The sequence below is a fragment of the Cucumis sativus genome, chromosome 1 (genome assembly GCF_000004075.3).
Source record: "Cucumis sativus cultivar 9930 chromosome 1, Cucumber_9930_V3, whole genome shotgun sequence".
NCBI classification, from domain to species: Eukaryota; Viridiplantae; Streptophyta; class Magnoliopsida; order Cucurbitales; family Cucurbitaceae; genus Cucumis; species Cucumis sativus.
Window position 1 is genome coordinate 25,835,411 of NC_026655.2, and position 15,359 is coordinate 25,850,769.

General features: G+C 26.8%; 1 protein-coding gene across 2 annotated transcripts; it reads left to right on the forward strand.

Moving 5' to 3' along the window:
• Nucleotides 1-11,905: 11,905 nt before the first annotated feature.
• LOC101207749 (IQ domain-containing protein IQM1) lies at nt 11,906-14,993 on the forward strand. 2 transcript variants are annotated; one of them, XM_004144068.3, is made up of 7 exons: nt 11,907-12,804; nt 13,004-13,069; nt 13,332-13,420; nt 13,513-13,600; nt 13,699-13,929; nt 14,059-14,160; nt 14,274-14,993. In XM_004144068.3, exons 1-7 carry the CDS (start codon nt 12,232-12,234, stop codon nt 14,730-14,732), a joined length of 1,608 nt encoding a protein of 535 aa, XP_004144116.1. In that variant the 5' UTR covers nt 11,907-12,231; the 3' UTR covers nt 14,733-14,993. The 2 variants fall into 2 exon arrangements, with proteins under 2 accessions (XP_031740599.1, XP_004144116.1); XM_031884739.1 differs by lacking the exon at nt 13,004-13,069 and having other exon boundaries at nt 11,906-12,804.
• Nucleotides 14,994-15,359: the final 366 nt, after the last annotated feature.

Here is a 15,359-nt window from a genome sequence, read left to right on the forward strand (position 1 = left end):
GGGTCATAAATGGGTCTAACCCGCTTTGGGCCCATTAACATGTTATCCGGCCCACTGTAATAACCTGAAGCTATTGGGCCATCACATAAAAGCCCCTAAAGTTTTTATCGTTGAAAGAATAGTAACTTTATATTATATAAATATTAGTAAAACAGATAGTGATATTTGGATTTGTAATTGAAATGGTGACTTTTTATAATTTCTTTATTTTATTTATTTATTGTTTTTTTTTTTTATATTTGTATTTTGATTGTATCTCGTTTTTACAACATATTATCAGCAGAAGTAAAATAAAAGTTCTATCCGTTTGTAAATGACTTATTTATAGGAATGTTTGCATGGTTTTCAAACGACATCTCCAACTTGCATGCATGGTCGCATGCTTTTTAAAATCAATTGTAATTTTATCCCAAATTTTCAATCATAGATTTTAGACCCATATCTAACAAAATAAATTAAATATTTATAAAATATAGCAAAATTTAGATTTTATCAATAATAGACGTTGATAGAATTTTATCAATGTCCATTGTTGATAGAATTTAAAATTTTTATTATATTTTACAAATATTTACAATAATTTTTGTATTTTGTCAAATTTTAAGAGAAAGTCATGAATTTCTCCATCAATTTCATTTGGTAATCGTTTAGTATTTATTTTTTTATTAGGTTGAAATTAATGTTTATTTTCAAAGAAGAAAATTACCATATAGTTATTAAACGAGACGTTATATATCTATAACTATTTTGATACATAATAGTTGCAATATTTTGTGCAACATAATATTTTCTTGCCAATTATCAAATTGGTATTAATACAACATATTTATCCTTTTTCTTTTTTAGGTCGAAATTTATTTTATTTTTTATTTTAAATAGGACTCCTAAATTATCAATTTTATTTATATATAATTGACAACAGAATAAGTTCATATAATTAAGAAAAACAAGTGATAGAGGGCTCCTAAAATTAAGGTAATTAAACAAACCATGTTATAAAAGTTCAAATTATATATATGGAGTCATTGATATTTATTAATTAGTATAAACACAGTCTAAACATAAAATATATTGTTGAACAGAATAGTCATGTACGAAATAGTTGATTTGACAAATCATATGCTAAAATCAAATTAAAATATGCATAACCTTAAGTTGTAGTTTTAATTATTTTTTAAATTTGAAAAAGATTGATATGTAGTAATTCCATAATATAAAATTGATTGATTATACCACAAGTAAATGAAATAAGTTTATGATAATATTATGGTTTGGCAGCAACAGCAAGATGGCCTACTAAGTTTGAAAGATGGGTTATATTATTGTTATTTATTATAATTTTTAGATTAAACTTTTTTGTTTATAAAAATAATAATCTTTGTTTATATAGTTTATTGACAAACTAATTCTAATTATCATTTTACTCAAATCCAAAACAAATTCCGGCCCAAGATTGACTTTCAAAACTTGGAAAACAAAATTAAAATATCGTATCATATATATATATATATATATATATATATATATATATATATATATATATGCACATTTTATGTATGTATTTATTTTAAACATCATCTATTTGTTAACTTATATATATAAGTTGAATTATTAGAATTTTACTTTAAATTTTAAAAATATATTCTTATATATTGTATGTTTTAGTATGAAATTATAGACTATTCTCAAATATAGAAAATAAAACAAAATATCACAACGTATCTACGATGAACTGCGATAAACCAATATAGACTATCGATAGTCACGAATAATAATCAATCTTGGTCTATAACAGTTAGGTACGGTTGTCATATTTTTCTACAGAAAAATTGTCAAAATATTTACAACATATAACAAAATTTTCAAATTCTATCAATAATAGATATTGATAGTCACTAATATGTTTCTCTATCAATTTCTATTATTGATAAAATCCAAAATTTTGTTATAGTTTGTAAATAATTTAATTTATTTTACTATTTTTAAAAATGTCCATTTTCTATACTTGTAAATATTTTAAAAATTTTCACTAAAAATATAGCAAAATTTTATTATATTACGTTATATCTTACTGAAAATATTTTCAAATATAGCAAAACTTTACCGTCTATCAGGGGTAGATAGTGATGGACCCTGATCAATTAAACATGTATTTCAGTGTCTAACTATATGTTATAGATGATATAGTAGTTTATCTAGATCTATCATTATATATTATTAATGTAATAACATTTTCTACGTTCATGAATATTTTAATTTCTTTTACTCTATTTGAACAAAAAAAAACTAAAAAACGAACAAACTAATTAAATTTAAAATGAGTAGATATTTGAAAGTAGAAAAGATTAAATAAAATAAAATAGAAAGAAAGCAATATATAATATAGTTTGATAAATGGAAGTAGGAAAACTAGAAAGAAGGAAGGGTAAGGAATGTGGAATGTTGATATTTGTGGAAATTTTGGCTCCACATTGGGCAACCCCAAAAGATGGTTTGAGGAGAAAAGAAAATCAAAAACCACCAACTCAAAAAAGAACTCAAAAGTTGGAAACCTAACCTACCTCCATTTTGTTCCAATATTAGCCATCTAACAAGAACTCAAAGACTTTGAATAGAGAATTCAAAGCATGTGTGAGAAATTTTGTGGAATTTTGAGCCCAATTACTTTTATTCTTTCTTCCTTATCAAATATCATTTTCATTTTTATATTTTATGATTTGTAGTCGATATGAAAATTTTCACTCACTCTCATTACGTCTTAGATATTTAACAACAAAGTCAAATCAAGATTGAATTTTAAGACAATTAATAGTCATTTTACAACCGTAACACTTTATTAAAAGAGTTATGTTTTGCAAACATTGTTTTTTTTTTTAAGCATTATTCAACATGTTTGGGAATATAATATATATTTAGGTAAGATTTTAAATCATTATAATAATTTAAAAAAATAAAATGTAGAATTTTATCCATCTTTTATGAGATGTGTAATAATATACCACTTTGATATTCACGCGTAACATACATATGTGACTTCTCAAATTGCTGTCTTTTAAAAGTATACATGAACTATAAATTGACATGTGTCAATTGGTTCGAGAAAATTGTATAACTATTGAAATTATTATAAATTAAACCAGTTAAATAAAGACGCAATCGAAGCAACCTTGATATAAAAGAACAGAGACCATAGTTGTTGTCACAATCTATTAGGGTACTAAAGTCTTACTAATGTCATAAGTCATTTGACTTGATATTAATAAGTATATATAGTAATTAGACAACTACATTTATTGTCTTTTTATATCAATTAATCCATAAGAATATAGGAGAAAAAAAAATAAATCTCATCTTATTATCAATTAATTGGCATTAGATAATCTCATATTGTTTAATATATATATATATAGTATTTGTTGAATTTTGCTCCGGATAAGACTTAGAGTCCACCCAAGTATGACTTAGGCATCCAAATGTGTACTTGACTTAACATCCCACTTGTGTGAATATTATTGTGTAGCTCAACTTCAACCAATGTCGAAACCAAATAAATAGATTTATGGAGAACTCATAAATTATGCGTTTAAGTTTTCTGCTCGAGACAATATCATATTTTCTAAAATTCATAAAAATTCAGAGTTGTATTATCCATGGAAACAAACCAACTGATTTTGAGATAAAATATATATTTTCGAAAAATTTCTGAGAACAATGAACCAATAATTAAGACAGTAAACACAATAAAAGATAAATACAATCAAATTCAAAATCCATGAATTATAGACATATGAAACTAATGGTAAAACACATGTCGGGTAATTAATTAAAAATAAAGACTACCAAACACGAATTAAAAACTTCTTTTATCAATAAAATAATATCAACTTTCTTAAAATGGATTTATATTTTATTAGTAAGAAATTTAGTTTGGGTAGGTTTGACTAAAAAAATATCAACCAATGCGTTGGTTCGTGGAAATGCTAAACAAACTCAAAAATTTCAACGCGGTAAGACATTTATAGTTTCAAACTTAAAATTTTCAAACACCATTTTTCCGAATTAGGATGTTGAACACGTGGACTTAGACAAAATTCTCATATTTGAAACTAAATATAATTTGGATATATAATATGTTTTTTATACTCTGAACTCAAAAGATTGAGGAAACTATATATTGAATAAAATATTATCACTCAATTTAATGTAACATGTGAATGAATATGTGGTGTTGCATTGTAAATATGAGTATATAATACAATGAAAAATAAAGAAATAAAATAAAATAGAAAAAAGGAATATTGGTCATAGAGAAAAGAATTGGGAAATAACCTACAATTTTAACAACACACCTACACATCAGCGGACAAATTTGGAATTTTGGGTCATGGCAACGAAAAGTTTTGAGAAAATTTGTATGTTGAAAAGAAATGGAGACTATATTTTGTTATGTTCTGTGAATTCACAACCTCATATGTTTTTTCTTTTTTTTTTGGAATTTTTAATATTGATTTAAAATGTAACTATTATCACCCCCATGAATTTAAATTTTATTTAGTTTTTAGATTTTAAATTAATGTTACAATTTTTAAGTCGCCTAGATGTTGTGATTTTACACATTTAGATTGTGGATATTTTATTTGTTCGGTTTTTTCTGGTTACTATGGGCGTGTATGGATATTATTATGTGTGTTCATTCTGCAAGATTGAGAGAGACGTTGTGGTTGTGTAAGAAGATAGTTTTGTGAGGAACGGCTTCGCTATTAAACAACCACTTATTCATCGAACTCAAGTGGGTAAGTCCTCTCTCAATTATGTGATTTATTTCTGATACTTGTATCAGTTATCGTTTAGGCTGAAATTACAATATTCAAAGTTCAAGCTTCTGTAGTATGATGATTTAAAAGAAGTTTTGTTTACGTCTTGAGGAAGGACGTGATTTAAGGAGAGTTCCTCCAATATATTACCTTAATTTATTGATCGATGAGAAATTTGATTAAGGGAGAGATTTTGGTTAGCCAAATCTATGTTTGAAATAGTTTAGTAATAGAGTTACTTTATCTTGTGTCATCGAACTAGGTTAACAATGTTATGTGTTTTTATTCTCTCTGCTTATTGTTCTGATTGTTGTATTCTTTGTTGTTAACTGTGGGTTTGTCTCATCCACTGTCATTGTTTCTTTCACTGTTTCACCAAAACTAATGAAAACAAAGCTTCTACAATACTCGTTTCAGGCAAAACAAAAAAAAAAAAAAAAAAAAAAAAAAAACCCTGATAGGTCTAAGTACCTAAGTACTCTTATTTCGAGTCAAGATTGTCTACTAGTTTTACTCATTTGTTTTCCTATCCTACTCATCTTTTGGCAAAATAAATTAAGATTTGAAAGTCCTCACACTCCTAAATAGTCAATACAGTTAAACCTAACATAATATTTGAACGATGTTATCATAAGTGGCATTCAACAATAAATTTGATAACATTATAAATTTTCACTTGAGGTAGACAAAATTGAGTTATACAGTTTTTTTTATTATTATTTTGAAAAATATTAAAAAGTATGTTATGATTATTTAATGAAACATAATGTATGGATAAATGATATAGAAGTAGAAATTGGGATTGAAAATCCCTCCATACTAAAATAAGAAACAATGTCGACAAAAATATAGAGGACGGCTGATTAAGAAATTAATTTCGTGTTAAAAAGGAAGAATTGTCAAATCTTCAATTAATATAGAACTCCCAAATACCTAAGCTAACAATAATCTGTCCTTTCTTAATTAAAATACATTACCTTTATTCCTTTTTAGTTAAATTAGTGAAAGTTTTACCTTTAGATTAAGCTTTTATATTGGCAAAATAATTTTTAAGATATAGGATCACAAAGTTGCTTTTACAAAAATGGTAAGAGAAAAAAATTCACATTATGAAATGTAAAATATGTACAAATTATAAATATTCATTCTTATTAAAATTAACCACAAATTTACCCAGCCATATAGAAATTAATTTTTTAAATATTTGGCAAAGGGATGATATATGTTTATTTATTTTTATAACCAATCATGATGTGAGGTGTTCATGACATAATATATACACAATTGATTGTATTTCATAATTTTAAATATTGAATTAAGGTTATGAGATAAAATTAATTTAATGGTTAAAATTGAAAACCCCGTGTAATGTAATTTATACTTGTGTTTTAGTATTAGGAATTAAGAAAGTATAGTATTTTAAAATTTAATGTATTTAATAAATGATTGATATGAATGCATATGATTAAATGTTAAATGTACATTGAGTCACACACACATATATATATATTTCATATTAAAAACGTTCTAGAGAACTTTAAAGTTGCACTTTGAATAGTGATAAGTGTGAACAAATTAAATGACCAGAAAAAATCATTTTCAAATTTTATGTAACATGCTTTTATAATTTTAAATTTACAACAATTTAGTTCATATTAATTCAGTCATTCTAGTTTACAATTTGTTAATGATTTATATACCTTAGCTTTTACCATAAAAATACAATTTATTTATTTAGTTTTTTTCGTTACATGTAAAAATAATTTTGTTTGTCTTTTATTTATAATAATTTATCTAAAATTTAATAATTAACTAAACTCTAAAAAAAAGCAATTATTAATTAACCTCCGCAAAATAGTAATTAGTATTTCATCCATTTATATTTAAATAAATTAAAATAAAAAAATTACTAAAATACTAATAAATAAAAATATTTATAAATATAACAACATCTACCATAAATATATTTTATTTGTTGTTAATGTGTTGGGAAAAGAAAAGTATGAAGTTGAGATGTGAAAGTGATTGGAAAGAGAAAGGATTTATTTACTTTTAGAATTGTTGAGTCTGGTGTGTTATCCAATTGATGGGATGTGAAATCATACGACATGTCGTTTTCAAAGAGTAACGCGAAAATGCAAAGTCAAGGTCAATAAACCGACAGCTGTTACAATGGAAAAAGAGTTAAAAACGACAATAGAAATCGCGGAACACCGTGTTTAATTTTGCACATTAACTATTTATATTAATTAATCGGTACCCTAATTTGACGGCTTTGGACCTATTACACATTAGTCTACCCCTAACCTTCTTTATCAAATTTAATTATACATTACCACTAGTCTCTTACACATAACAATAATAATACATGTGTCATGCACGTGTAAATTTTATATAAATCACACTGTCTTCATTTTTAGATATCAATATTTCGTATTTCTAAATAATACTTGAATAATTGTAACTTAAAAAAATGATGCAACTTTTTGTTTAGATATTTTTCATGTTTTCATATTTATTTATTGTCTAAATTGTGTGAATATATAAATTTTTTTGTTAATTATTATAAATTTCATTTAGATCACTAATTAAATGAAATTGGATGACATCTTTTATATTTTAGGAACACATTTAAACGATATTAAAGACGTCAATCGATAAATAATATCAATGTCAAACTTTTTGGTTTACATACCAACCCGTCGAGAAATATTTTTATTAATAATTTGACCATATCAATTTTTAATTTATCTTAAATATTCAATTTGCTTTCGAGATTAAAATTAACTTATTTTATTTAAATTTATAACAGTGACAATATCCATCCATTTAAAAAAGTGTTTAGATTTTAAAATATCGATCAATAAATACTAAGAATATTAATATATGACATGTTGATGTGATATAACATATATTATTAGAAAATCTAATATCACATGTAAAATAAACTTTAAAATAGACAATAATATATTATCTACTGTGATAATGGAAAAAAATAAATAGAACATTGAATTAATGCATTTAGCATTAAATTTGATTGGTACTTACAAGTACATGTCTCGCTCATTCATAACTCAACTTAATATGCAATAATGTCTCCACTTAATTTCTAATATTTGTGCTATTTTTTCTTTTTTTTTTCTTCTCTTTTTTATTTACTAGTTTTATGTCTAAATACCATCTTTTTTATATTGTTTACTTTACAATTCGTTAGTTAAGATTTATTGAATACATAGAATAAATTTAAATAAATGAAAATACATAGTTTAATTAAATCAAATTAAACTAAAGTGTAGTGATAAATGGTATTTTAATATATACAACTTATTTGAGTTGTAGGTATTTGTTTTATAATTGGTTGAACATTAAATATACGTAGGATTTAAATGTTTGAATTTTAATGCATGAGATAATTAATTTACATGCTTGAAATTGTGAGATAATTAATCTCTTAGATCATACTTAGAGAATAATTGATATACTAATAAATACATTTTGAAATATATTTATTATAGTTTATTTATAATAGACCAAAATAAATTGTTATATATATTATCAGTAGAGTAGTCTATATTGATCTATCGTCATGATTTTTTTTTAAAATAATTTTTGCTAGTATATAGTTTAGATTGTTTTTCATATTTGGAAAATGCACTAAAATTTAACTAAACATTTTGTTATATAATGAGCAAGATAAACTTTACCATATTAAAAAAATCACCTATATTAGGATAAAAAGATTAAATATTTGTTTGAAATGTTAAAAGAATATTTGGGTGTTATTATAAAGTTAAAAGAAGAATTATGATTAAATTAATGAAGTAAACAGTGGGCTTTTCAAAATAATTATAATATAATGAAAAGAAAGATTTGGGTAATTGATTAGTAATTAGCAATATAAGGCGTGTCCAATATGAACTTTGAAATTTTTGTTTCTCCAAAATATCGACTCGTCCACAGTCAAAATTCTCTCCCACCTCTTTTTTTTCTTTAATAAAATAAAAATAAATATTGTTTTTCTTTTCTTTTTTTATTCTTTCTTAATAATAAAATAAAGTCATTCTTTTTATATAAATAAATTTTAGTGATTATAATGACTAAATATAAATTGACTTAACAACATGGGTGGCAATTAGTGGTTGATTACAATTCCTAATCCCCCACGAGTTTGACCAATAAAAGAAAAAGTTCACCATAAACAATCAACCATAATAATAAATAAATAAATGGTAAAATAAGGAATCTCGTCGTAACTTTATTTTTTATAGATAATTACGGTAGATGACAAAATATAGTAAAATTTCAAGTTTTATAAATGATAGATATAGATACATACATTTTTATAATGGGGATAAAAATTTTAAAATAAACAAAAATATATATACATTTATAGTTCTAATTGGTTTTGTTTTGTATTATATATGATCAACAAGTTTGAGGTTAAAATTGTTATTTGTCATATGTTGATCTCAGATTAATAAGAGATAAATATTTGAGTTATCAAACAATCTTTTTAATTAGTTGTCTTAATATTGGATTTCCGCGTGGTAATCAAAATAACTAAATCTACTATAATATATCAATTATAAATTTAAAACTTAGTAATCAAAATAACATGATCGAATGTGAGGGTTATTTTTTTCTTTTTTATTCATGGTGACGAAAGTGCATACTCGAGTTATAAAATTTATTGGTTAGAAACTTGATTATATTTCCTATGTTTCTATTTTTATTTTAAAACTTGGAATACTTTCAAGTTTATTATTTATTGATAGTATACATACTTGCACGAGTACCATTCTTATTTACAATCTCTGTCATAGACATATACACACGTACATATCCATGACAATAACTAAATTGACTATATTATATAAACTTTAAGAATCATCTCTTTATAAATTTTGGAATCTAGTGGTCATTTAATAGTTAGACCACACAAAGCCTGTCCTTTGCATTATTTAAAAGAAATAAAGAAGAAATGTTTTCAATTCATAACTCTTCGGAACGTATCTGTAAATATGGTAAAATATTACAATTGTATCTATCAGAATCTATTACAATTTATTATAGATAGATTATGAAGTTTTACTGTATTTTATAAATATCATTTTGTTGATTTGTTATAGAGAGAAAAACAAAAATAAGATGGTTTTGTTTTGTTCAAACCCTTTTACCTAGACATAATTGTCAAGGTAAAAGGCCGGTTTCATTGAACAATTCATTCAACAAAAATAGGTCTTTTTCTTACTTCTTTTGTGGTCCAAATAGATCAATAAATGACACAAAAATACTATAGGAAAATTAAATGATAATTCAATAACACAATATCTACTTTCAATGTGTAGATGACAACTCCCATTCAATACTCAACCAATTCTAACTCCATCCAAACTTTTACTCGTTTTCTTATAGGATTTGGACTCATGGGTATTAGATGAAGACGTAATTAATATAACTTGTTTGGTCGTAGGTGTCCAATATACCACTTCAAACGATCTTTGTTTGGTTGTTACCACTATTCTATCCATGATAACCAACGTACACATTCCCTTAGTTTATCGCTTGTAAAGCTTTTCAAGTAGTTCTCTCTAAGTACCAGTTAACCACATCGATCAATGTGTTAAACACAAAAAAATCAATTCCTATCTAACAAGTTGATCGAAAATTCTGAACATCTCAACGATACAAAACTAAAAGTTCAAGAAAGTTATTAACTAAAATTATTTTTAAACACAAGATCAAAAATTTAGTAATGCACTCCTTTTAAACGGTAAAACATTTACGAATTTAAGAAACATCTATAGTATAATTTACTCTTTCATCTCACCGTGGTTGTACTAAAAAAAGATTAAAATAGTCTAAGTAGTGGGTGGTGGAGGCATATGGTGGAAAATTGACCAATGATAGTCAATGAAATGAAATGGTTTTTGTTTTCCAGTTTTCCACATCAAAGGAAAAGTGACTTCTTTAACCCATGGCCACGTGTAGTTTGACTCGTGAAATATACTTCACAGATTTAAACTAAATACAATAAAATTCTTCTTTCTAAAATTTGTTTTTACTTATAATAATTAGTTTTTAACAAATTAGTATTTGCATCTCAATTTTAATTTGTATCAACTAAAATTATTCACAAGTTATCTATTACAAATCGTATTGACAAATTGATTTCAACGTTTATTAGAAGAAGTTGTAATTGTTAAATTATGGACATAAGTAAAAAAATCTCACGACTGAAAAGTTTGATCACTTTGATTTTACTTCCACCCAGAAACAAGATGTGTTTTAACTATTGACAATAACTTTAGCTTCAAAGACTTTTCTAATCACAATAGATATATATGAAATATGAATGAAAAAAATATATATGAATGAAAATTCCTATAAATGAGCTAATTAAATTAATCTACTTCTGAAAATTGATACCATTGTGAGTTTGACTTTTGAACACGACATGATATAAACTTTTTACAAATAGTGTTTAGGAACTAAACGGGAAGGAACTTTTGTTCGAGTTTACCAATAGAGTTTAAATTGATACTTTGGTTTCATTAATCTAAACCTTTTTTTAAAAAGAACAAGCATTGATATAATTAAAAAACGTTCAATTTTTTTTTTATTTTTTAAATTATCGTTCAAGTTGTAACTCACTTTCACTGGTTGTTGCTCAATTTGTAGATTGTCTTCTTATTTTCATTCATTTTTTTTACCCTTACTGTCGAGGCTTGGTTTGTTTGACATACAAATAAACTTTGTTCATTACCCTAAACCCATTATACACTGTCCAAAGAAAGAATAAATAACTCAGCTCTACGTTACCATTCACGTCATGTGCAGCGAACGTACAAGTTGATAGAGAAAAATGAAATAAAATATGTAAAAGAAAATGGGAAAAAGAAAACTAACAACAACAAAAAAGAATAAATTTAACCCAATTTCTTAGCCAATCTATCGAATCATCCCTTTAATTCATCTTTTGAAAAAGAAAAAGTTAATTACAGAAGTTTCACAAAGGACAGTGTAATGTTAATGTATGTTTTTTCATGGAAACTTGGTTTCATTTTTTTAGGCATACTTTGTTTGACCAATCTTCTCTTTTCCTTCTTCACTCTCTTCATCTTCAACTTTATAAAACCCCTAAAATCTTCTTCTCTTTTTCAAATCCCCAAAATCAAATTAATCTCAATCTATTTGTTCACATTCTTCAATTCAAACTTCTTTGAAACATTCAAAACAAACCCACAAACTCCTGCCTTTGATTTTCATTCTCATCTCTTTGTTTATTGGGCGCCTTTTCATCCACTATATAAAAAACAGACGTCTTCACAACAAATCTCCATCATCATAACCTTCAAATCCCATTTTTTAATTTTTTAATTTTTTTTATTTTCAATTTTGTTTCGGATTCTGATTCATGGGTTTATCCCTTTCACTTCTCATTTCTGCCTGGAAGGAAATTATAGATCAAGGGTTCTTCATCATATTCAAAAATTCGAGTTTCTCTGCTAGTGATAAAGCCCTGTTTTTGAAATCAAATAGTTTCAAAATTACAGAGGAAGAACCGGTGAAAAACAGAGCAACTAGAAGTAAACCAAATAGTTTGAAAGGGAATAAACCGGAGAACGTGATTCTAGAAACGAATCTCTCATTTAAATCACTTGTTGAAGATGCGGGTTTTAGTTTCTCTGTTTCTGGGTCGGAGAATTTAAAGACGGCGACTCCGGGTGTTTCTTTGCCGGAGCCGGCGGTTATGTTCTCACCTAGGCCGGTGAATGAACTAGATGCGGCCGCAGTGAAGTTACAGAAGCATTATAAAGGTCATAGAACGAGAAGAAATCTTGCAGATTGTGCGGTGGTTGTTGAAGAATTGTGGTGGAAGGCTATTGATTTTGCCAATTTGAAACGGAGCTCTGTTTCCTTTTTTAATGTCGAGAAGCCGGAAACCGCCGTCTCCCGGTGGGCCAGGGCCAGAACTAGAGCGGCCAAGGTCAGCTTTTACCCTTTTTTTTAATTTTAATTATTACTAATAATACAATACATTTTCCAATACAAACAAAATTATCTATACAATATTTGAAAATTACTTTAAAACAATAATTTCTCTAAAAGCAATTTATTGATATTTAATATCAATATGGTTTAATTTAATCTTTAGGCTTAAGAATTTTGTTTATGGCTTTCATTAGGTGGGGAAGGGTTTGAGTAAGGATGAAAAGGCTCAAAAATTGGCTCTTCAGCACTGGCTTGAAGCTGTAAGTTCTTCAATTTTTCACCCTAATATTTCCCTTATTTATTTATTTTTCTCTTACGTAAAATTGGAAATTGGACGTAAATAGTATTGAAATATAAACAACCATATGAATGTAAACGATTGAATCAAAATAATAAAAATAGAACTCAAACAATAAAAGTTATAGGTTGAAATATAAAAGAAAGTTAATGATGAGTTCAATTGAGTTTAATTTTTAGGTGCTATTGTGTCTTTACTATTCTTACTTATCTTTTACGTTACAGATTGATCCACGCCATCGATATGGCCACAATTTGCACTTGTACTACGACGTTTGGTTTGTGAGTGAGAGTAATCAACCATTCTTTTACTGGTAAGTGAAAGTTTGAATTTTTGTAATAATGAAATACAATTTAAATCCAAATACATATCTTAAAAATGCTTGATTTGCAAAAAAAATTGTAGGTTGGATATTGGAGATGGCAAAGAAATAACTGTGGAGAAATGTCCAAGGGCAACTCTTAAAAAACAATGCATCAAATATTTGGGTCCGGTAAGTGTGACTTACTATATGTTATGAACATTTTCAACCATAAAGTTTTTAATTTTATTAATTTAAAATATGAATTTTGTGTTGTTAATTTTTGATAGAAAGAAAGAGAAGAATATGAAGTAATAGTGAAAAATGGGAAGCTTGTTTACAAGAAAAATGGAGATATAGTGGAAACAAAAGAAGGTTCAAAATGGATATTTGTTTTAAGCACTACAAGATCTTTATATGTTGGCCAAAAGAAGAAAGGTCAATTTCAACATTCAAGTTTCCTCTCCGGCGCCGCCATTACCGCCGCCGGCCGATTAGTTGCTCATGACGGTCTCATTCAGGTAATCACAATTTCTCAAACCACCATTTTCATCATTTTATTTTTTTATTTTTTAAATATTTGGATGGTACAAAATTAAAAAGAGATAATATTGATAATTGACATTTTGTTTTCTTTGTTGTTGGTATAGGCAATTTGGCCATACAGTGGTCATTATCACCCAACAGAAGCCAATTTCAATGAATTCCTCAGCTTCCTTAAGGAAAACCATGTAGATCTCACCAATGTCAAGGTAATTAAATTCCCTTTTCCCTTTTTAATCAATAATTAATTAAGAAATTGTTAGTGAACTTATTTAACGAAAATCAAACTAATATTGGAAGTCTTTTGTTAATTCTCCCATAGATGTGTGCAATTGACGATGACAGTCAATACAATGCCGTGGAAGGGGAACAAAAGCCAAACTCACGAGAAACTTCCTTCAAATCTACACCGCCGTTGGAAGAAGAAGAAGAACCCAAATCAACGGTTCCAATTGCTTCCGAAGAGAAAAGCACAACAGTCACCGACGACGTCCGGAGATCGGAGAAAGCGACGGCAAAACAATTCGACATGTCGAAACGATTGTCATGCAAATGGTCGACAGGAGCTGGGCCCAGGATCGGGTGCGTACGGGACTACCCAACTGAGCTACAAACGATGGCACTTGAACATGTCAACTTATCGCCACGAGTGGGCTCTGGGCCGTTAGTTAATTATGGCCCTATTCCTTCTCCACGTCCAAGCCCAAAAATTAGGCTCTCGCCTAGGTTGGCTTATATGGGCCACCCAAGCCCAAGAACTCCAATCGCAGCCGCTAATTGAAAAAAGCCCAATGTTATTTTGGTAGCTCGGCCCAATTGGTGGAAATGGTTTTAACACAATTTTTTAATTCCTTCGTTGTTTGTTTGTGTTTTTTCTTTTAATAACTTTTTTGGGGGTAGAGGGGGCTAATTGAGAGCCGAAGAGTAATTTGATTTGGCTCATGGTTAAATATAGCTTTATTGGTTTGTAACATCAATTCTTCTTGTAAAAATAGAATAATAAAGTTGAAAGGAAATTCAATATTTTGATTTATTCTTTCTTTCTATCTATCTTTTTTCTTCTTTGGATTGTGACATTTATCATTTTAGGGGTTAGTTTTATTTCTTTGTGGTAATGTAAGATAGTCTAGAGATTTGAAATGCCTAAACATCTAAAAAAAAATTAGAGATTTTCCTAGCATTTTACAATTATCATTCAAGAAGATGCATTTGGTTGCACTTAGCACCAAAGTATTACTTTACCCTTTTTGTGATTTAGGGGAAATAAAAAAAGTGGAACAGACAAATGACAAAACATACTTAAAACACCTCTAAAATATATATATATTATCAAGAGCTTAACTTAATCGACACCTTCAAATAAATATTAACACAAATATGATAGGAGAAGCAAATCAAAAAAAGGAAG